Source organism: Epargyreus clarus, unplaced genomic scaffold (assembly GCF_041222505.1).
Source record: "Epargyreus clarus isolate Ecla_fem2 unplaced genomic scaffold, WU_Ecla_fem_2.2 ptg000029l, whole genome shotgun sequence".
Classification (NCBI taxonomy): domain Eukaryota; kingdom Metazoa; phylum Arthropoda; class Insecta; order Lepidoptera; family Hesperiidae; genus Epargyreus; species Epargyreus clarus.
Window position 1 is genome coordinate 3,359,598 of NW_027332235.1, and position 24,062 is coordinate 3,383,659.

The 24,062-nt window shown below is 33.3% G+C and overlaps 1 protein-coding gene across 1 annotated transcript in view; it reads left to right on the plus strand.

The window, feature by feature from the left end:
• The first annotated feature begins 830 nt into the window (after positions 1 to 830).
• The window catches only part of LOC140754323 (uncharacterized), a 28,957-nt gene continuing 5,725 nt past the window's right edge, over positions 831 to 24,062 (plus strand). Inside the window, exon 1 of the mRNA XM_073089319.1 lies at positions 831 to 1,527. Within this exon, the coding sequence (XP_072945420.1) occupies positions 1,047 to 1,527 (481 nt within the window). The 5' untranslated portion in view covers positions 831 to 1,046. The remainder of the gene's footprint in view (positions 1,528 to 24,062) is intronic.

A 24,062-nucleotide genomic window follows, 5' to 3' on the forward strand; every position in this document is an offset into this window, starting at 1 on the left:
ATACTTGAACGCCCCCTAATGTAATATTAGGTACCTATTAGCAAATTTTGTATAACTAATTCTTATTGTGTTAATAACACATGTATAACGCGTGTAAATTACGCATACGCTTAAAATATGCCTACACACATATTTAAACTTGTAGGTAAAAATGAATAACAAACAATCGTAGGTAACTTTAACGGTTAATAAGATAAAATTTGTAAATGAGTATTTTCATTGTATTTTTCTGCAACGTAGTGATATTCTTATAATAATAAATAATCAAATTTTGATCTTTGGTAGACAAAAAAAATGGATAGATTGATTATTAACTGGCTTAAGTTTTTTAGGTAGTGGGGATACGGGTTGATGGCTAATCTGACGATCAAATGCTTCTGGATCGCCCGAGGACCCTACCTAATTTAATTATCAGAGATATATGCACGATACGGGCGGGAATGATATACAAATTGTAATAAAAATCTCGCTTCATTGGTAGTGATTGAAGTACGAGTATGTACAATTATACGAGAACTATACAACAAGTAGGCACTTCAATGGCAATAGGGGACAAAGAACTCAAAACCAATTCGATGTCACTGTCACTTGACAACAAGCTTACATAATACCATTGAGTTATCGCCTAAACAAGAGATAACATTCGACGTCCACTAATAAGTCACCGGGCCGTCTATTCAAGTGTTTACTACGCCATTGAGTTACAATTCGTTATTTCTTCCCCTTTTAACTACACCTGTATCCCGAGACGGACAAAAAGCGTCCTTGGTGCCATTGTTGATTTGCGCGCGAAGTAGAAGTGAGTGCCGAAATCGGCGCACGCGGCGATGCGCGGGAAATGTAGCGTCAGTCGAGCATTCGGAGCAGGCGAGCGCGCGCGCGACCACGCCGCCCGACGCTTATAGGTTAGAATTGGCGCGGTTTCGCCCGTCGCCAGGTGCTACTCCCCCGCTCCCGCTCATCCCTCTACCTGCCAGCTGTTTCTCTCGGAAGATTATTAGTCAGATGTTTCTCGCGAACCAGTCGAGGCTCACCTGACACGGAACATGGCGGCCGGCGGACGCACACCCAAGCAACGGAGATTCGAGATGTCCACCGGGATGGCAGCGTTGCGGAACGCCTCCAACACACCCAGGAGAAGACGCGGGAGTTGCAAGTGCTTGTTTGGCGCGCCCGACAGGGACGAGACGAGGCGTTTAATGGCAGAACAGTATGCTAGAGAGAGGAAGCGATTTATCAGAAGATTTAATTTTGATATCGAAACTGAGTGCTCTTACAAGGCGGCGAAGCTGGATTCGCCGGTGAAGTTTTGTGAAGAGGATAAGGAAAATGGCAGTCCTAGAACAGCGACGGAGGCGCTAGCCTGCGTTGGGAATACAGATTTGAGGGTGCTGGGATCACCTTCGAGACGAACCAGCAGCGCCGGCAGCTCGCCCCGGACGCCGAGGACACCAAAAACCCCTCGGGCGGCCAGAACCCCCAGGACACCACGCACGCCAGCGTCCAGGAGACAACTCCAAATGACAGGTCAGTGAAAGCAATCATCTTTGAAATACGCAATACCAACGCTAAAATTATCCCGCTGTAGATATTTAGGCAATTATTTGCGAAACGTAAGCTTGTAAAAGCAAGTAATTATTTTTACCAGGCACGTAATTTTTAAAAATACCGCAGATCATGTCCAAGATAGAAAAATTGTCAGTGATTAATGAGCTCCATTTGTAAAAGACAAAGAGGAAATTCATCTGCTACATTTATATTCGAAAATATGTCAAGATGTCTCGTTCATGTGAATTTATTTGAAATGCAGGAACAACCGAGCACAAGGTGTAGCTTTATAGGCACAACAGGTATAAAATGTAATTTATAGTAATTGTACATTGTAAACGTTTATTGTTATAGGCCATAATCTTGACAGGTTAAATTTTACTTTCAACGGAAGCCAGTAACCATAATTAGCAACGACTAAAATTTGTTCGTAAATTGGAAAAGGTATTGGCAGTAACTCAGTTAATGAACTTTAAAGAAATCTCAACGGAAAGTCAAGTAAAGTTTCAGAAAGATGAATCCTAAATACCTATATAACTAAATTAATATTTTTCCTCATAAAAACTGCATTGACATTTACATTTTTAAATAAAACATGTTATCAAGATGTTATTACTAATAATTCACATATGAGTGGTAATTAAGGATATAAAACCAAAATACAATCGTAACTTCGAAAACATTACGTAATTTAGTGTTTTTTGATTGCAACCAAACAGCCATTTGCGTCTATAAATGCATTGGTAATAATAACAGGATCTAAAACTTCATAAAAACTATACCATTCTCGTCTATGCATATCTTAAGTATAATAAATTTCCATTTATATATTAATCTATTGCTTTAGCCATTTATATAATTGAATAGATTAATTTGCACAAATTTTATTAGATTCTTTGAAATCTACATTTCTTACTTAAAATTTTGGAAGTAAAAATAATTTACCAAACGTAACCAATTCATTTTTTACAATCATATTTCTTGACTTTTACTCTCCCCGTTTTATTATCTCTTAAGGGATAAGGGTCTATTTTAAACTTCCGAGGGATTGATAGGTTAATGACACTGTTTCAAAATTCACTAGTAGTCCTTTTCTTCACTTATCTTATTCTTTATGGTGTATGTTTGCATAATAATACCCTATGTGCCCAGATGGTAAGTGTCCTGTAAGTGAAGTTGCCCTCATCATTAATATTCACTTTTACTGTACCTGCCAGAGCGTGGCAATCGTGGGGCTTTTCTTCTATTGTTTCATGGGAACTAATTGTTACTGTACTTAGTTCCTTATTTAAAAAATGGAAATTGTCGGTTTTGGTGTTAGCTTTTAAGAAAACTTTCATACGAAAATATAAAAATATAAAAAAATCTTTAAGTATATAAGTGTTCTCACTGTCCTTATATACTGTGTGTATACAGTTTCTACTGTTATCAAATTATTGCTTTGTCCTTGATACGTGTACAAAGTTTCAAATTAATCAGATTTTTGGAAATTGGTGAAAATTGAGCTCAAAGATTCCGTTACATACATACATACTTAGATACAACCCAAGCTAATAAAAGTGCGTCAATAAAAATAAACTCTAGCGTCATTACGCTCGAAACATTATTCGAATTTTCATGTTATCGAAATATTTTGACTCTCTTTTAATATTTCCTTTGTAACGGGTGAAAGAAAAAATATATAACAGCTGAATGTTAATATCAAACCTTTATTTGTAAATTGTTACAATTACGAACCATTTTTCAGTAGCTTAGTATTATTAATATTTTGAGTAACTTACTCTTTCAACAGTATTAAGTATTTAAGAGTGACTCACTCAAGTTCAACTAACTAACCTTGAGTAACTTATACCATCATTAGGTAGGTATTATTATTAACTAACTTATTTGACTTAGAAGACAGAACATTTCCAAACCATCGCCACTTCACTCTCTTTAGTTTTTTAGCTACTTATTTAAGGGCAATTTTACTCTACATTTGGGGGTAACATATTCAATTATTGATATTACCAGTATTTTGACTAAGCTAACTATATATTTACAGTACAGTTTTATAATTTGTTACAAATGAGTTGGCCATAGACATTAGTGTAGTAACAGCTTACTTTAATTATCCTTCAGTAAGTTACCTCATCATTAATATTTAGTATAACTATAATAAACATATATTTATAGTGTTATAATTATTTGTCCCTGAACTACAGCGGCCACTTTAAATAAAACACACGGTAGCCAAGTCCTGTCCTAATTCATTAGTATTCACTCACATGTGAGGCGGAGCGTAGCGTGGGGCTTATATTGTTGCTTTATGAGGTCAGGTTGGGTAAAAGGGTTATATGCCAGTTAAATGGTTATAATTATTTTTTATGCAATATGAACAAATCGGTAGATTAGTTAATTAAAAAAGAGATTTAAAATGGTGTGGCGTGTACTAAGCTTGCAACCCACCAGACAGTAAATTACTACAACCCATGAATATCTGTGCTTAACTCGATACAGAATGGTGCTATCTAAAGTCGATCATATGCATTATCACTCCTGATACTTCGTCACAGGTGTACGGAACGGCAGAGGGCGGCTTTTGAGAAAAACCACTCTTTCCCACAGCTGAGCCCACAGAGACGGATTCGGGGGAATTCAAATCCTGTCTATAGGGCTCGAGATGTCGTGTGTGCGTTCTGTAGGTGTATCTTTTGAGGGACATCATTGAGAAGGGCCTCTTCCCTCTCGGGCCGAGCTAAATGATTTCCCTACCTTTCATCATAAATTCATTACTGTCCCACAGCTGGGCACGGGTCTCCTTTCATAATGAGAAAGATTAGGCCATAGTTTACCGCGCTGGCCAAGTGCGTATTGATAGATCTTTCAATAACGTAATACTTTTTACATATACCCATACTTATATGTCTAAAAACAGTTCTAGCCACAGACAGCTACAAGTTTCCGTGAGAGCTGACTGCGGTTCACGTATTTGTGGAAACATAAAGACATGTGAGACACACACTTGCATACAAAGTGCAGTTGCCGTAGGTATATCGTATCTAGTGGAGGACTGGATGTTGAATAATAAAGTGATCGTTTTAGGGTTCCGTAAGAGTTGAAAGAAAAAAGAAAAAAGCCTTTATTAATAAGTGTAGATATTTTTTTGTAAAGAAAAAACATAAAAGCATGAAAATTGCACGAAACGAAAAATTGTAAAGTAAAAGTAATAGGATAAATAAATCAAATTCGACCTGAGGTACGTAAAATGGGAAGAACTTTTTAATAGTAAAAATTTTCTTACAGGATTTCAAAACGAAAATCACCTATCACAAAATATTAAATGTTCAAATAAACTTAAGTTTTCCAAGATTTGTAACTCCCATAAAAATATTATCTTCTTTGTATTTCTTCATAATATATTTGATGAAATAAACACAATACTAAGGCACATGTCCTGACATTTATTATTAAAAAGAATAAGTGGTCCTTATTCAAAATGTATTCTAATGATTTTGGGAAATATCGAAATGACAGATTTTTTTTTAATTTTTATCTGTTCTTAAACATTTTATTTCAATCAAACAGACTTAATAATCAGATTCTGCTTTGTACAGAACCCTACTCCTTCCCTGTAAATATACTTACAGTGTAACTCAGTATGCGCTTTACCTAACTATATTTGAACAAGTGCACTACCGACCTTATCTAAAGCGCACAGTTTGATCAAATACGATCAAGTAAATATGCTTAATAAAATACAAACATGGTTCTAATGCACTTTTATTGACTTTACAGTATAATTGTATCGATATCCATTTAAATGTAACTTTGTATGCTCGTAGTATTTTTAAATAGGTATAGTCTACTAGTCCGCTCTGAATATAGAAATGAATCGCTTCGCCATAGCAAATAATAATTGTATGACTACACCTGCTCGCAACAGCTTCAGAGCGGACAAGCAGTTTCGCGGACTATATCTACTATTGTATCAAAAAAAGTCAACTCAATAATTTCAGCGCTTTAATTTTAATGAATTTGAAGGTGATTTTGAGGTGAAGAACCCTTTGTGGTTCTACTCCGAAAGCACCAGTGCCACACATTTTTTGTGGTAATAACAGCAGTGTTCAGTAATGCTGTGTTCAGCCTTAATGAGTAAGGGTGACAGACCTTCAGGGGCCGGGGGAGCCATCAGGGGTAGTAACACACCCGTGGCCGACCTGAGTTGAAACTTCAATCTTATATGGATTAAAGCTGCCCATGCGCGGCAGTAACTACTTATCAGATAAACATGCTCCCTTGCTATTTAAATTTAAAAAATGCATTTGTGGGAGGTGGCTAATCTACTTACTTTTAATTTAAACAGTTGTATTGTACTAAAAGAATGAATTAAGTTTAATTATATAATTCATTAAAAAAATAGATATAAGTTAGCATAAAAATAATTATATTAAGATTAAAAAAAATAATTTAATATTAAAAATTTAATTTAATAAAAATAATTATTTTGAACATGGTTTATTAGCTTGAAATAAGGATTTATTTTTGAAATTATAAAAAAAAATCTATTAAACCTACGTAAGAAAGTACAGCTTAAGATATAATTTAAATTATTATAAATATTTATATCGCCTATCAATTTTTTTCATTAACATAAATCTTTAAAATTCTACAAGCGGCCAGTTACGGAAGTAAAAAAAGTCTGTGGCAGGAAAGAGAGGATATGCGGGAACAATTCAAAAATAGAATTTATGAGTCGGATCATGACTTACCAAAAACCAATCATGGCTTCCCAGGTCATCGACCGCTTACGTCATCTAAGGTTCACCATTACTTTTTGTTACCTTACAGCTAAGGTTGCCATCTTATTTTCGAATGATATAGGATATTTAAAAATATAAAGCGCATTCTAAAAAAGACCAATAACTGTCTTAGATCAGAAACTCAAGTTAAAACTCAAACAAACAACAGTTTTTTGGTTACTAAATAATTAATTTTTTGAAAATTAAAAGTGCAAGAAATATTTTCCTTTATTATAGAGTTTGACAAAAGGTACGTTATAAAAACACGGTGTAAATAACTAATATACATATTGTATTTTGCGTACAATATATTGTTAATAGTACATACATACATTACTACTTACTTAAAACCCGAATAATACAATTCTATACTTTAAGACACAGTTGACAACCCTACTCATAACATAACATTTACTCTGAATACAACTTCCTTTAAAATGAATCCTATTCGTTCGTAATAAGAACTTTTTAACATCTGCATGAATTTGTTTTAATATAATTGGATGGGTACTATAAGATACATAGAAATATTTACTGTAATCAGTGATGAAGGTCTGTAAAAAAGTATATGAATCATACGTAAGATATAATTATATTTTTTATAATATAGAAGTAACAAGTACACAGTCCATCTAATGGTAAGGGGTTATTGGCTGTGGATTGTATTATGAAGTCGTGATAGGACTACACTCCTATCTGAGATCAACCACGCATACATTGCTACCACTGAGGTCTCAACCAAACCACAAATAAACAATGCTAAGATCAATCAGGAGAGGTGGTAGAACCCTTTGTGGTTCGACTCTGGCGGCACCACCGCCACACCTATTTCTTCGTAATAACAGCAATTAAGCGCCGCGTTCTGGTTTGAACGGTGTGGTAAGGGAGACATACTTTTCCGAGGCGTTCCAGTATACAGATGCGCCGCTACTCTGCTTGAAGTTGACCAGGGTCAAATTCAAGTACGGATCTAATCCTATCTGGGATTGATCACAGATGTCCATGGGGGCAGTAGCCTCTTACCATCAAGTGGACATGATTAGTGGATAGCTGTTACTCAAATATCTTAAAAAATATCTTCGACAGGACTTGCCACGAACCCATAATATCTCCACTAATTCCTGAGGACCATTTTGGTGGATTTTAACCGGACACAAACGCATTCTAGATACATTTGTATACAGGGTGGCGCAAAATTAGGGAGTGTGTGAACGCTGGTGGAAGGCACTTGACAGATATCATCTTTTCTAATTAGCAAAAAAACCAGGTCCAAGCATAGATTAGTAAAGATACTTCGCCGCCTTGAAATTGAATGTAGCCACAAACGGCTGATTTGTCAGTTATTTTTTTGAATTCTTAACAAATAAAAAACATATTTAGAGAAAATTTACGTATAAATAACGAGTACTGCTTAATTTACATACTATATAAATAAGTATTTCGAATATTTTAGAGAAATTTTAGCACGAAGACGTGGCAAAACTTTTTTACGCAACTATTTAAATTCTCAAAACTGGTTACATTTTCTTGTTAGGAGTAAGTAATCTTTACTAATCTATGGGTCCAAGTGAAGATATCTATTACGCAAAATCACTTTTTTATTAAGTAAAACAAAATTGGATGATTATGCGCCACCCTGTATAATATAATACTATGGACATCTTATTGCTTGCGGCTGCGACCTGCGTCATGCGTCAATAAGTTCAATGATCTTGTACCTACTTGTATTAATTCAACTACCAATGATATAATGATGTTGTCGAGTTAGTGACCGTCGTCCGAATAACTTACTTCATCTCTAATATTGTTTCAAACTTTTACTCTTATATACTTGTATTACTTGTATTATATACTCTTATATACTTTAAAATAGAGGTTAAGTATGACTTCTTGAAGTATTTCGTGAAGCACGTCAGAAAAATAGGTCCGTAAATTCGGAGTTAAATATCCGAAACTTCGGATAAACGATAAACAGATAAAAGAGGAGATGCAAGTCCCGAATTCAACTAAAAATAATTAATTAGAAGTTATAATAGTTACAGACAATCACACTAAGATAAACCAAAATTCTTAACAATACTTTTAAAGAACAAAAAAAATATTTTAAAAATTAAATTAAGAAATTTTAAAATGAATTGTAACTTTAATCTGTGGACTGTCCAATTCCAAGACTTGTCTATCAATACATGACTAATATCTGTAGTCAAAGAGACTAATAAAATTTTACGCTTTATTGCTGCTTGCTGCTCTTAGACTAAAATCTTTTCTAAGTGTCCTTCTCCATCGTCTATACTAATATTATAAAGAGGAAAACTTTGTTTGTTTGTTTGATTGTAATGAATAGGCTCAAAAACTACTGGACCGATTTTATAAAATTCTTTCACCATTCGAAAGCTACATTATCTACGAGTAACATAGGCTATATTTTATATGAAATATATTTGATAAATAGATCTTGAGGCGATACAAAGTTTGCCGGGTCAGCTAGTCATATATACACACAGACAGACAGTTTTACGTTTCAGATTAAAACTAACTAACCAAGTAACGCATGTCGACGTAATACTTTAGTGCGGAGCAAAAACTAACGCTTTCTTAACAACTGGTTCTAATTTTTTGTTACATATATTTGAACCCGAGAAATTATAAGTCGTTGAACTTTATAATGCTGGAATGTAGATCCGTATTAATTATACATTTTCGGGAGTTAATCACCTATTTGACATTTGTAATTGTCTGCATAAGTTCTACGGCCATCTATTTTAATACTTTTTTTAATAATCTTTAAGTAAGGAATAAATTTTGTCGCGTTACCTATTAATTTAGAATAGCAAGGTGTTCTTAAAAAAATGTCCTAGTTATAATTTTTCTTCAAAAATATTATAAAATTGTGGCCTTAATTTATTATTTTAAAGTTATTAAAAATAATTTATTTTATTGTATCGTTTTAAAATTATCTTAAATATAGATATATTCATTTTAATAATTTGAAAGATATGTATAATTCTTGCGTATGTTTTTTTTATAATTTTAATTTTAATTTAATTTAATTGTAATTACACCTTTAGTTTATTATTCCTCCGCGCTGGCCAAGTGCAAATTGGTAAACTTTATAGGTACCTCTTAAAAATCCTCACGATCTTTTCCTTTGAATTGCCTCACGATGTTTTCCTTCTCCGTTATTCTTCAAGTAATGATACTTAACTTTTATTAAGCTTTTAATTACATTTTATATCTTTCTTATCTATAAAATTATGTCTAGATTAAAAAGCAGACAGGCATTAAAATGACGCGTTTATATATTTTACAAGAATGCATAAATTCGCAGTATATTGACATTTCGTTGCGAAATTTGGTTTTTAGATTTTGAATATGCAATCCTAGATAGTAATGTTAATATTCAAATTTGAATATAGGATTAACATAATGTTTAGCATAGCAATAAATTGGTGCTAGGTACAATATTGACGAAAAATGTTTAATTTGAATTTTTATTACGAAATCTTAAAGTTCATTACAAATATATGTGTATCAATGATCAAATAACTAATATTATTGGAAACTTAAAATTATCAGGGAATATTATCTATTTTAAGAATTTAAGTATAGATTTGGTTTGCAATTAGTAAGAAAAAGTAATTTTGCATTTTTTTGTAGAATTACTTACATAATAATATCTTTTTGACTTGAAATATAAATATTCGCTTTATTTGGCTTTTAATTTTGAAAGGTGGTAAAACCAGTATGGTGCGATCGGGGTGGTACCACCACCACACTTCTTTCTATAATATGGAAGTATCAAACAAACATGCCGTTCACCTGATGCCCATCTGAGACCAATAATCGTCCACCTGAGTTCCGCCACGGATGCGTTGTCATCCCTGCGGACTAAATTGGAACGCCTCCGATATCTCCCGTAAGACATCCCTACCTGAAAACAGCAGCGCTGAAAACTACTGTAACTAGGCAGAAAAAAATGGCATTAGTGACTTCAGAGTCGAGCCACAAAGGGTTCTTCAAAAAAATGTACACAGAAAACTAAAAAAATAATAACACATTTCGCTATCATTCTGTTTACCTGCCTATCTATTAAGGTGATTTAGGTCAAGCCACACCCAGTAAACAACTTTCGTGCCTATCTGAGGAATGTAACCCAGTATAGTACTACCAACGCTTATCGGTAGCAAATATTAACTTGGTCGTATGAAATCCGACCCAATCTATGTTTGTTTGTTGATTCGACGTCGTATTGTCTAGCCTGTTGGGTAACGTGGACACGTAATCGAATAGACTCCGAATAGACTGCTTTTTCAGTGTTATGTTTACTTCATAGTATTATTTTTGTTTAATACGCAATAATATTCATAAATAAAATACAATTTATTATATCAGAATATCAGAATCAGAATAAATACATTTATATCGCAATTACTAAAAAACGAACATACATGACATAAGATTTTAATAGTTAAATGATCACCAATTGTTCTCAGAACGGATAAGAAAAGTTCTTAATCAATACACTACCTACTTCTTAAAAAAATATTACATGTATAAAAATATCATCATCGATTTAAACTCCGATTTAAATTTTAAAACGGTCTAAAAATACCCAAAAAGGGCTAACAATAAACATAACTTAAATGCCTTCATTGGGCACGAAACGGTTATCCTCATCGACAATGATGACCTAATCATTTATTCCAACCAACCACACCCCCTGGCCGCCGTGACTCATGAGTACCTCGTACCTCGACTTGCCTCAACTTGTACCTTTGTGACTCATTTGTTATTTACAAAACTCTGACCTCATATAACCCTCCCTCTCTTCGATCTCTCACCTAGCCTTTTTGGTAAGAGGTTACTGCTGCCCATGGACATGTAAAACTAACTTTATATAGAAAAGGCGTTCATAGGCCTAACTAAAGTATCATCAATTAAATACTAAACTTCAAAAGTTCTAAAAATATCGAAAAACATTTAATGAACTTACTTATTTTACAATACTTATTTACTTAACGAGTAAATTAATTTGAAACAATACGGTTATCCTCATCGATGACTATGACCTAATCGTTAATACCAACCACACCCCCCTGACAAGTGTGAGTCATGAGTACCTCATACCTCCACAATCTCGACATGCCTCAACCTGTACCTTTGTGACTCATTTGTTATTTACAAAACCACTATATAAAATGTGACCTCAAATAAGTTTTCCTTGCATGTAAGTCGCCTTTTACTTCAAGGCTCTTGTCCATTCCGATATATATCGGCTGATAGGTAACTTAAAGTAACTTCAAACACGATCTTAATCTATAAATAAAACTTCATAATTCTTCTTCACGACATACCAATTTATTACCATAGAATGAAATTAACAAAAAAAATATCAATCACGATTCCTGAAGCAGTAAAAAATCTTATCCATCAAAGTCAGTAAAGTAGAAACTTGGGAACGAAAAAATCTCTTTAAAATTCCCTGCCCACCCACTGGAACGGAGCAGAACCCGTGACGGCCCTGGGGGAACTGTGCCCTATGGAATAATGTCTGGAATAAAAAATATTCCAACGGCCATCTCCGTTCGGTGGACTGTAACTTTGTAACTCGAAAAGTAACGGTTTTTGTGATATATGACTTCCTTTCACACACCTTTCTCCGGTATTTTAAAAAGTCACCCCAAAACAATGGGCACTTAAGAATAATTTGAAGGGTTGAAATGTCTTAGGCCGGACGGTGACAATTAATTTGAGCCGAAGATCAGGCTCAGTGGAGTACCTTGGGAGGCCTATGTTCAGCTTTAGACTAACGTGGGCGAAAGAGATGAGCTCCGTTGATTCGTCAGCAGCAGCACTGAATTTTAAGAGCAACGATTGCGCTGATAAGATGTAGCATGAAGGATATACAAAACAATTCGACAAACATAAATTCTTCAAAGAGGATTAATGAAGAAAAAAGAAGTTACATAGCAAATGATAAAATGACTGTAACAATTGAGTCATGGTTCAATGAACTCTTCGAGATTTGTTTGAAGATGCACTATCATACTTGTTGTTTCTCTAAAAAGAAAGAAAAGAAAGCTGTTCCAGATAAATCTCTCATCTGTACCTCCTTTACTAATCCACATTGGCTCTAGGATTCTCTTAATTGTGGCAATAGACCCGGGTGCAGCAGTGGGACAAAAGGTTACAACCTTAGCCTTGTGATAGTACATTTGTAATCAACTATCTATTTGAGGATAAAGTTTATAGCTTTGCCGCGCCTTTCTGTAGGCATAGCTATAAACAATAGCTGTATCCTTATAGGCTTATTCTTTAATCAGTTTAACTGTATACTCACGTGATAAGCTTATAAGACGATAAATGTTTTAATAAATTCTCTTTCAACAAAAAGAAACATGCAACAAAGAACATGATATGAATGCTCAGTCTAAATCAAGATTTGAACACGATTGGCAATTTGATAAACCCTTTTCATCTCGTTTTTTGCTGTCAGGATCTTTGCATTCACGACTCAGGAACTCCGGTGAAGTTAACTCGTTGACACTTGACACTTTGCAATTCTATCTCTTTGGTTATTGTATATTGAATTTGTTTCGTGGTAGATATAGCTATCTAATTTAAAACGGTGTTCTATTAGCGAAAGGTTGAAATCAGGTAAATAGGTTTCAATATTAACTAATTTAGGAAAACGTTTACATAATTCAGTTAAACTTACAAAAATATATACATAAGTGAAGTTTCTAGTTGTTACTAAATACATATTTGATATTTAAACATCAATAAATTTATTATTTGAAATATTGAAAAAAATTATGATCTAATAGTACTAGACACAATAGGATGAAAAGTTTTTGGTTGTCTCCTCGTTTTTATATCACAAATTTTACAAGTTATTTTTGTCTTTTTTGTACTGTTTAGATACTTTTTTACTTACTTACTTACTTTTTAGTTACTTTTTTATCGTCAACCACAGAACTGACAAAAACTTTCAACTTTACTTTCAACATTTCATCATCATTGAATGGTAAAACAAGTAAATAATATTATTACAATGATATCATCAGAAGCATGAACGCGGACTTAGATATTTTTACATAGGTATTAGACATGTTTGTTTTTTAATAATTTCTTAATAACAAGATGTGATGTTGTTTTTTTTCATCGTCATTAAAAAAACTGATAATTAGTCATAATTTTGTTGTTATTTATAAAATAAACCTTAAATTCTTATCAACGAAATAATTTATATCTTTTTTAACACTCCTTACCACTGTTAGATAATGATGGAAATAATTTTATTGATTTTTAATTAAAAAAAACTGTCTTCCCCAAAATCTTAATTTCTTATAGTTCCTTCTAAGAATCGGTAATGTTCTGTCTGCAGTGTTCATTATTGAAACAAACGAGACATTCCGAAGTGTTCTAATTTTAACGAAGACCGTTGCTTGAAGCTATGCAGACAGCATCTTGATCATTGACCTCCTCAAATCTCGGCGAGGAGCTACCGATGGCAGAAAAAGTTAATTTAGTTAATCTTGGTATTTTTAAAAGAATTAATTTATAATAATCTCTTGTATGGTTAAAGTCTTTTATAAACATGGAAGCACCGAATGGTCGTATGTCATTTCTACTGTAATCATTTATTATCAGACAATGGGAAAACATTACTACAAAGTTAAAACACCTCTTGTTTTATCTACCTTAAAGATTTTATAGCTTAAACCAAAACGTAGTAAAAAACAATTTATATTGGTTCTAAGGCATTAGACAGACGTGATAATGATTTAGTCAAACCCTTAAATAGACCACTTTAGACTAACACAGACAAAAATCGCTGAATCTACATTCTAAATTAGAAGGATCCTAAATAGGAACTAATGGGGCTCTTCAAAAAAAGGTGCAAAAAGAGCTCTCATACAAAGCCGGCGATGCATTGGCGACTCCTCTGGTGTTGCAAATGTCCATAGGCGGCGTTGACTACTTTCCATCAGGTAGCACGTCTGCCTAATCGTTAGGTTATACGATAAAAAAAAAAGGAAGGTCCCTACAACGCAATTTAGAAGTAGCGTTATTTGAAAGGCGACTTCCAGAAATTTCGTGAAAGGACAGACAGAATCGTGCGGTATGTAATCGATGCTGTCAATGATAAACGGAATCGAGAAGACACGTAATCGATTCTGGAAGCACGCGAGCTAAATGAAGATGGATGATGCGATTACGATGACTCGAGGGATATATGCCTTTTTAAATGAAATTGAAATGGTTATGGCAAATAGAGTTTAAGTAGTCCTCTTTGTATTGCTACCAAATCTTTGTAAGTCAGTTGCCAAATGTAGAGAGCATATAATATTGTTTTCTTGGCTCGGAAGTGAACAACTAAAGATTTATTTTTATTTATTTATTTATTAGATATATACTATAAGACATTAAAAAAAACCATAGCTAAAGACTACAGTTCTAAATGTATACTGCGTCGAATTCATTAAATCAATCAATTTTTTTCATGAGAAACATCGGAGAAAATAACATGTTTTGATCAAAAAACAAATTGATGAAAAGTAATTGATTTAATGCAAAATTTAAGACTGTCAATTAAAATTCATATTGAGATTGAATAATATTTAAATTTCTATTAAGAGTTCAATAAAAAGACTCACAATTGGACGATGTTAATTGAATTAGAGGACGGAGTCGTACTACTGCGGAGCAAAGAAAAATATAAGCTGAAGGTGGTAGAACCCTTTGTGGTTCGACTCCGGCGGCCACACCTATTTCTGCCTAACAACAGCAGTGTTAGGCGCTGCTGTTGTTCCGTTTTGAAGGGTGTGGTAAGGGAGACATACTTTTCCGACGCGTTTCAGCTTAGTCCTCAGGGGTAGCGGCGCGTCTGTGGCCGACCTAGGTAGGAATATCTAATTCTATCTGAGGTTGATTACAGATGTCCATGGGCGGCAGTAGCCACTTACGATCAGGTGGACTGCATGCTCGTCTGCTACTCCTATATTATAAAAAAAAAATATGCAAATGAGATAAACTTAGGAATCGAGTCAAAACTTTACACAAATAATATAGTAGAGCAAAATAGAGAGAATCACAACATAATAATTACAGGATGTGCAAAATTACTAAAAACACACGCGATATCAAATCACGCAATGACGGGCGAACCGCAAATATTTCCTTCGGAATCCAGGTTGAAAGATTTTTTATTGCAAATAATTTTTCGCACGCAGTAGCATTCCCGTTAAATAATGCCTAAAGCGCATCCATTGCTTCTCTTCGATCTAAATATCTCGTGATTGGTGTTTCGTGGGAGCAATGGATAATTTACTGCAACTTTAGTTAAGTAAACGGTTTCGTGGAGGTTGTTAGTAGTAGCTATTTAAGAGGAATTCAGACGAAGAATTTTACATAGAGTTCACGTGAGTAAAGAATTATTGGTTCGAATGTAGAGCTCTTGTGAATGTAATTTTGGTTTTTATAAAAAGGTAAATAGGTATAACGCAGATCGTGTATAGATAATATTTTGAACCTGATTGGGTCGGAAGTGAACGACATTTTTGTCTATTTAGATCGACTAGTAGGTATATAATATTCAACATGAGTAAGACACTTTGTTTAGCTTGCCAAGATAGAAATTTTGTAATTTCTGTCTACTAGAAATTATCAATTTTTGATGACTGGCAGGCAAAAATTATGTTATTAATGAAGGTCGTAAGATACATAAGTTCATTAAGCGTTTTAGATAGTAAAATTAATTAAGTATATTGAATCATTTGATTACTTAAGAAACGTATTGAAAAAAGGAATCAAAATATCATCTAAATAAAAAAAAATGAGAAATTGACACTATTCTTAATTCGTGATGACATGTGGCTTGATCAAATTTTAGTTCTCGAAAATATATTTTTTACAGACTATTATCGAAGTTAACCGCAAAATATGCTTGAAATGCATTGAGTTTCTTCCTGGTCTGTTGTGGTTTCAGTTCTCCTTATTGTAAGGCCAAAACTATTTCTAAAGCATCTTCTGTCTTTAGATCTTTCGAAAGTAAAATATATAAGCAACATCACAGCCACACGTATTTCTCTTAACCGCAGTGTTAAGCCTTGCTGTGTTCTGGTTTGAAGGATGTGGTAACGTAGAAGCACTTATACAAGATATCTTAATTTAGGTCTCAGTAAGAGCAATCTGTGGCCGAAATCAGTACCCTCACTATGAAGTTTTACGTTTTGACAAATATGACTGTTTTGGTATTTGTTTACGTATTTGCCCATACAATTTCCAATTAGCGCCCCTAGCGGATTGTATCGGAACTATAGTGTCAGTAACGTAACATTAAATGTCTAAATTGACAAAATGGCGCTTTATGTTTTGTCTCTCTTTTTTGAGAACATGTGAGGTAGACAAAAAGACTTGAGCACTTACTTATTGTTACGTTTACTCAGTCTACTAAAGCAAACGGAACAGAATAATGGATTGAGTAAACGTAACGTAATATTGTGGGATGTTTTGAAAACTCATGGTCCTTACCATGAGTTTTCAAAACGTACAGGCCCGTTAGCTACTTTTAATTTTATAAAAAATATGTGTTACGTTACACATGACATGAAAACCTCATACCGATAGCAAGGAACAAGGAAGGCCGTACTATCAGGGCACGCGCGGTCATTGAACCCATTTTCCTGCAATAGCTCGCTTATCGGCCGACACGAGTTTCCTTGAAAATATGTTGAGAAAACTGAGACCTTTAAGGTGAGGTACTGTACTATACGTACCTAAGCTTTACTTTACTTGCTTAGTTCTAATATGTTCTAGTATGTACTCATATGTGAGCAATTTGCATCTGAATGTTAAAGTAACCTTACCGACAGATATGAAATTTTGTTAGTTAGTTGTGGAAGGTTAGAAGACAATTCGTGATTAGATTAGTGACGTGATTCTAAATCCAATATGTCGGATGTCTCAAGTTGGTGGACTTTTTTAACCCCTGTGATATGAGTACCAAATTAAAAGTTTTCTCAATAATACTAAAAGAAAAATAATATTCATAAGATGGTGGACTTTATTAACCCCTATGATATCAGTACCAAATGAAAGGTTTTCTCAATAATACTAAAAGAAAAATAATATTAATAAGATGGTGGACTTTTTCAACCCCTATGATATGAGTACCAAATGAAAGGTTTTCTCAATAATACTAAAAGAAAAAGAATATTAATAAGATGGTGGACTTTTTTAACCCCTATGATATGAGTACCAAATGAAAGGTTTTCTCAATAATACTAAAAGAAAAATAATATTAATAAAAGGCTTGTTTATAAAACTTTTAAAATATAAATTTGTTATTTAAAGTGGTTCTATTGTCACCATTAGTATGATGACTTACCTACGTGGCACACTGGCCATCATACCAGTCTACCAAAAACACTAGTCCAGGTTCGATTCTCGGCCAGATTGACACTTAAATGACATTTAATATGTCTGGGTGTCGGTGTTTGTGATCGTCTTTGTGTGTTTTGACACCCACGACATAGTATAATAGTATAGGTATATCAAAGTAAAACCAAAAAATTTAAATTGATACACCGCTCTGAAAACTTCTACCTATCTAATACCTTGTTAATAAAATTATATTACCCCTATAGACATCCATAGACTCCCAATACTGATAGCCAATAATATCCTCTTAAACTGAGCGGTCTATCGTTTATAATCAATGTTCACGGAATCCTCTAGGACCCTTCCCAGAATTAGTTACGCGTTCCTCGATACATTTAATCGATAATTGATTAGACTACGTTTCGAGCAAATCCAATCTATTATAGAGGTTTATTAGGGTTCCGTACCCAAAGGGTAAAAAACGGAACCCTATTACTAAGCCTGTGATGTCTGTTCGTCTATCGCAGAGCTCTATCTCTTGAATTTAGAATTTTAGACACTTGACATTTTATAGAGTATATATAGTGGTGGTGTATGTACAAATAATGAATGGTAAAATAAATAATAAGAAAAAGTTAAAAATACATGGGGTCGCCATAAAAGAAACCCTTATTTATTCGACGTTTCTAGCTTTATCTGTCGAACCATAATAGATAGATAGTTCAAATTTTCACAATGCATGTACTTCAATGGTTGCTATAATATCAAACACTAAAAATATTCTGGTGACTCAGAACCCTGCGAGTGCAAGTTCGTCTCGCACTTGGCCAATTATTTACTATTAAGTGCTACCTACTTCGCTTTAGGAGATGGAACACTTTACCTTTTAAAGGTGTTGCTTTTCTTCGTACAACAGGGAGTTAGGGTTGGCAACTATCGAGAGATCGTATTTATTTAAATCCGTTTTTACTGAGCTGGAATTGAACCTAGGGCATTCGAACGACGTGGTGTCACTCGATTTTTAATGTTATGACAATAAAATAATATTTTACAATTTTAATACGTCTGGAAATGAACCCGGGACAATCGACGGATATTATATTAATTATGCCATATTATATAATAAATAAATAGAATTTTTATTTTTAATTATTATCTCAAAGTTGTCAACCCTAACAAAACAGCTCTTGTTGCTCGCAAGATACAGTTATTGATAAGGCCCTTGTATTTTACTCGAGTAGGGAAAGACTTCCTTGACCATTAATTACCGTTTACGGTAAAAGCCACTTAAATCTGATACTACTTACTGCGAAACCCATTATACAAATGTTATTTTTAATAGTGTTTTATTTTCAATTATTTTTACTTCTTTGGTTGTGCGACCATTTGTTGATCGAGTAAGCTCGGTTAACCAAACTTCTTCAATAGTTTAAATAATGAGTTAAGCGGATAAAATTATCATTTTTAACAAGACATTTTTTTACAAAATATAGTGCAATAAATATTAATTATTTACCGTTATTATTCACGGAATATCTTTTCTAAATGTAAAAAATACAAAGTAGAACATGACATTATTTATTTCGGATTAAATAAGAATTAATTTTATTATACTTATATTTTCACACGGATAAAAATAAAAATTGTAAAAAATATTAAAATCTACAAATTTTATCGACACATTCTTAATATTCTTAATATTATTCATAATTCCGACGACAAATTCTTAACGTTACATTTTAGCATGTATTTTTTGTATTTATTAATTTTATATCGTTTACAATATTTGGCGTAGTGTATATAGTATTATTGTATTTTAATCTTACACGGTATTTGTTTACCAACAAGCGTCCAATGTGCCGCCGTACCGTTAGTCCGGGTGAACAACCGCGCATACATTTGTCAGATATTCACAGAAGGATCTACTTACGGAGTTACGAATGTTAATACGAAATTATAATGATAATATTATTAAATTATGGTGGAATAACTGGCGGAAAATGCTTTAAATATGTTTGTAGTTGTTTTACATATAAATAAATAAAAAATAATAAAAACAAATGCAAGAAATAAATTTTAACGAAAAGAAACATTTTGTACAGAATAGATTAAAAATGTTAAAAATGAACTAAATATTACAATTGTTTTTACTCAACTGCCAAGGGTTATTACAGTTTATTTTTTAAATAAATAAATAAAAAAATAAATTAATAAATATTTCTTTGTGATTGAATTCGTTTCGGGTGGCAAGGTAGATTTATAATTATAGATCTTAATATAAGATCTAATTTTAATAAATTGTTCTGATTTGGTCCACAAAAACAACATTAGCGTCAGAAATGACATTTTAATTTATCAGTCTGCTGTCAATTTTGCTCAATTTTTTTAAGTTTTGGGACATCATGTTCTAGATTTTTGTATGCTAATCGCTTTTCTTGCTGACCGTACGTGAGAAGGGCAAAACAAATAAATTTAATCTGGTTAGAGTTTGCACGTGGCGAATAAAATCCGATATACTCTTACAGGGAACAATAATCTTTGGGATTCATTAATTCCTTCGCCGTAACTCACCCGTGATTTGTGGGTTAACATCGTGGAGAATCGTCTCCACTGTTTACGTTTATACGAGGAAAATCTCGAATGAAATATATTTTAAATAAATTATATCTTAACACGATACAACTTTATTTCTTAGGTTCATTCTTTGTCTACGCCATTGTAATGAAAAGGAATGAAGAGGATATAAGTAAATCTACGAAGTTTGTGCAGACTTTGCTTTTGTCAAAGTCTATATCTGAATCATAAATCACATTCCATCATATTTTAGTTGTACCTCATATTTAAAAATTTAAGCTTTAAAAATTCGAAGTAAATTTATTGCTTATTTGCATAACACTGAAAAGCATTTCTAAAAGTTTTAGTTTTTTCTTATTGACTAATTTATTCGGAACTTAACAAAAGTGCAGGCCATTTTACAAAACTACACTCTCTATTATTTAATATATATAATTCTTATTATTGATACTTTAGCGAACGTAAATAATCTTGTCAAATTGAACAATAATAGGTATATCAATTAATTTTGTCGATTTACTGCAAAACTCAATAATTTCTCTAGGTACCTTAAATTTTAACAGAGCTTCACAGGGGATCGTAAAATCCCGTGGCTCCATGGAAACACACCACCACGCTTCTGAGAAGGAGTGTAGCAACGCTCTCAAAACATACACCTTTTATGTCCGCTTCGGGGAATCTAATGAGTTGCTCGATTTTTAATTGTAATTTTCTCCAAAGCGTGGGTACCTCGCGTGAGGAAAGAATATAAACTGCGAATGAGGGAAAGAGATGAAACATATGCGTGATTTGGGAAACGTATTTAGGGAATATGTAGACAGGTGCAAGTAAGGCAGTGGTGTGACTTAGGCACATTACAAGTAATTTTAGTGTGATCAGTTGACGACAATCTAATTTGAAGGGAACCATTAGGTACTTGTGGTATTCCAGCATAGGTAATGTCTAGGTAGCATCTGGCCGATCTCAGGTACACTTCAATCCTATTTATGGTTGATTATTGAACCGAATTTACCTGATCGTAGATATGTTACTCCTGAGGACTTAGCTGGTCATTAGTTCTTCGGTTCCATGCCGTTCCACCGGAACGCAGACTTTATCACGCTAGAAATAGGTGTGGTGGTACCACGGTCAAAACAAACTGGCTCTACCTTCAAAAAACTTTGTACAACTTTAAAAACTTTTTGCAAATCTCAAAAACCTTTAAGTGGTCACTCGTTTACTATCAATTTCTTGAAAGAGGAAAAATGAGATAGATAGTCAATATACAGATTTCTGTGGCTATCAATTTATAAATTCGAATATCAACCGACTTAAATATTAATTTATCCATTAGCGACATTAATATTACATGCACAAGCAAGATTCTAGATTTAAAATTCTAATGTACACCTGATTAAGTAAAAATAGATTTATTTTTATTATAATTTTGGTATTTGCTTGCACGAAATGATTTACGTGTTTTAAGACTAGATTTTATTATGTTTAGAACTAGATTCTAGAGAGCTAGAACTAGTTTTGCATTTAAATAAGTGGTTTCTGCTTGTTAATTTGCAACGTATAAATGCGATAGGATCTAGTCAGTCATTAGGAAGATGCCATTTTTATTTTTATTAATGTTGTTTGTAATAGGTGCTTACATCTATTCTATTTCTGCTTTATAACAGCAGTGATAAGCAACTGTGTTCTGGTCTTGAGAGTAAGGTACTGAAGACTAAGTTGGAATGCCTAGTATCTCTCCCTTACTACTACGTAATTACTCACTTGATACTAGGCGTTCCAACTTAGTCCTCAGGTCTCCTGTGAGAGGCCTCGTAACTGTTCACTAGTTTAACAGGAATATTAGAACTTTATTTTTACTCTTATACATCTAGTGATTAAAAGTCCCAAGAGAATTTCGGTAAGTTTTTAGATACAATGACTGTATCCACTCGCGTTACTTTGATACACTTTCAACCGGATATTAAAAAATCTTAGCCCTCTATTGCTGACCCTAAGCAGGACTTTCTATTTGAACTGGATTGCAGATTGTATATCAAGCAGTGATATCCTAGTGGTTAAGAAACTCGGCCTCCCGATCGAGGGGTCCGAGATTCAAATCCCAGGCACGCACCTCTGATTTTTCAAAGTTATGTGCGTATTAGAAACTAATTATCACTTGCTAAAAACGGTGAAGGAAAACATCGTGAGGAAACCTGCATACCTGAGAGATTTATAATAAAAAATCTCAAAGGTATGTGAAGTCTACCAATACGCACTTGGCCAGCGCGGTGGACTATGGCCTAATCCTTCTCATTATGAGAGGAGACCCGTGCCCAGCAGTGGGACAGTAATGGGTTGTTGATGATGATGATGATATCCATGGAAGACAGAGACCCTTTACCATCAGATGGATCGTTTGTGTCTATATTAGATACATCTTCTTATAAATGTAAGTTCATGTTATCGGACAGATGGAAATTGATTATATATTTTTTTCTTTTTTATAAAAATATATGTGAAATATAGATATGATAACGACAACCTTACAAGTACCAATAAAAAGTTGGATGTCAGTCTGTCAGTCATCGTAAAGGTTACAAAGTAAAATGGATGCCGTGTCAATATAATTTTATGAGGCAATAAATAGTCTTGTACAAATTAAAGCAGTTTAAATATATAATTTAAAAGGCATTTACTTTTAGGCACTTAGCTTTCAAACAGACAGATTTTTAATATATGAGTGATTCTTTATCTGAGAAATAAATAAGTATACATTTTTTTATTCTTTTATTAGATTTACTTCTATATAAAGTAAGTAAACAAATAAAACTACAAGAAAAAGTATGCACTTAAGACATTTCAGAATGATGACTAAAAATTTTTTTAGTGATAGACACTAAAAAAACTAAAGTTAGGAACTAAAATCTTTATTTTCCGACATATGTCCGAAAAAACACACTCCATTTACTAGAAAAATAAATTAATATGCACTTTTAGACACAATCCATTAATATATTAGAAACCATCAATTTATCAAATCTTACTTTTAAATGTTATTAAAACACAAATCAATTTCATTAAAATAACAACAAAAATACAAAAAACTTGTTTAAGAAATATCAACTCTAATCGCGTCATTGAAAAATAATACAAAACATTATTACTCAAGTCGCATTTAAAAAAAACTTTATTTCGAATTTCGAATTGATTGAATCGAAAAAATCGTGTTTCGTTGTAAGAAAAAACGTCAGTAAGCCACATCGAAAGGGGCTCAGAACTCATTGTACCTACAAAGTATTCGTGCGTAACTCAGGTAGCTTACAAACTACGTTCGTATATCTTGTGCCTTTTCTATCCTTTTTTAGTGTCAGGCTAGGGTTGCCACGTTCATTTTTGAAAAAAAAATACAAAGTTACAAAGTTATTCGTGGCTCTCAAAGATATAAACTAACGATCGCTATTCATAATCAGTTTCTTAAATGTTTTGTCTAATTTGGAGCAGGCAGATATTGTCTAATTTCGCTCATTGGCATGACATGCATTTGATTTTATTAATAACAAGCTTAAAAGCCTACATTTTCTGATAACCGTTTTCTCGCCTGCTTACTATATTAAATATAGATTAAGACAACACAATTTTTCTTCATAAGAACTGCAGAAGGAATTTTAGAATTTTTCGTACTACTTATAATATAGGGCACAATTGACTTAATTTTATTTACTTATTTTCTACCAACATCTGTTACTACGAATGGTATAGAACGTTAACACGGGCCCTTAAAGTTTTCAAAACATT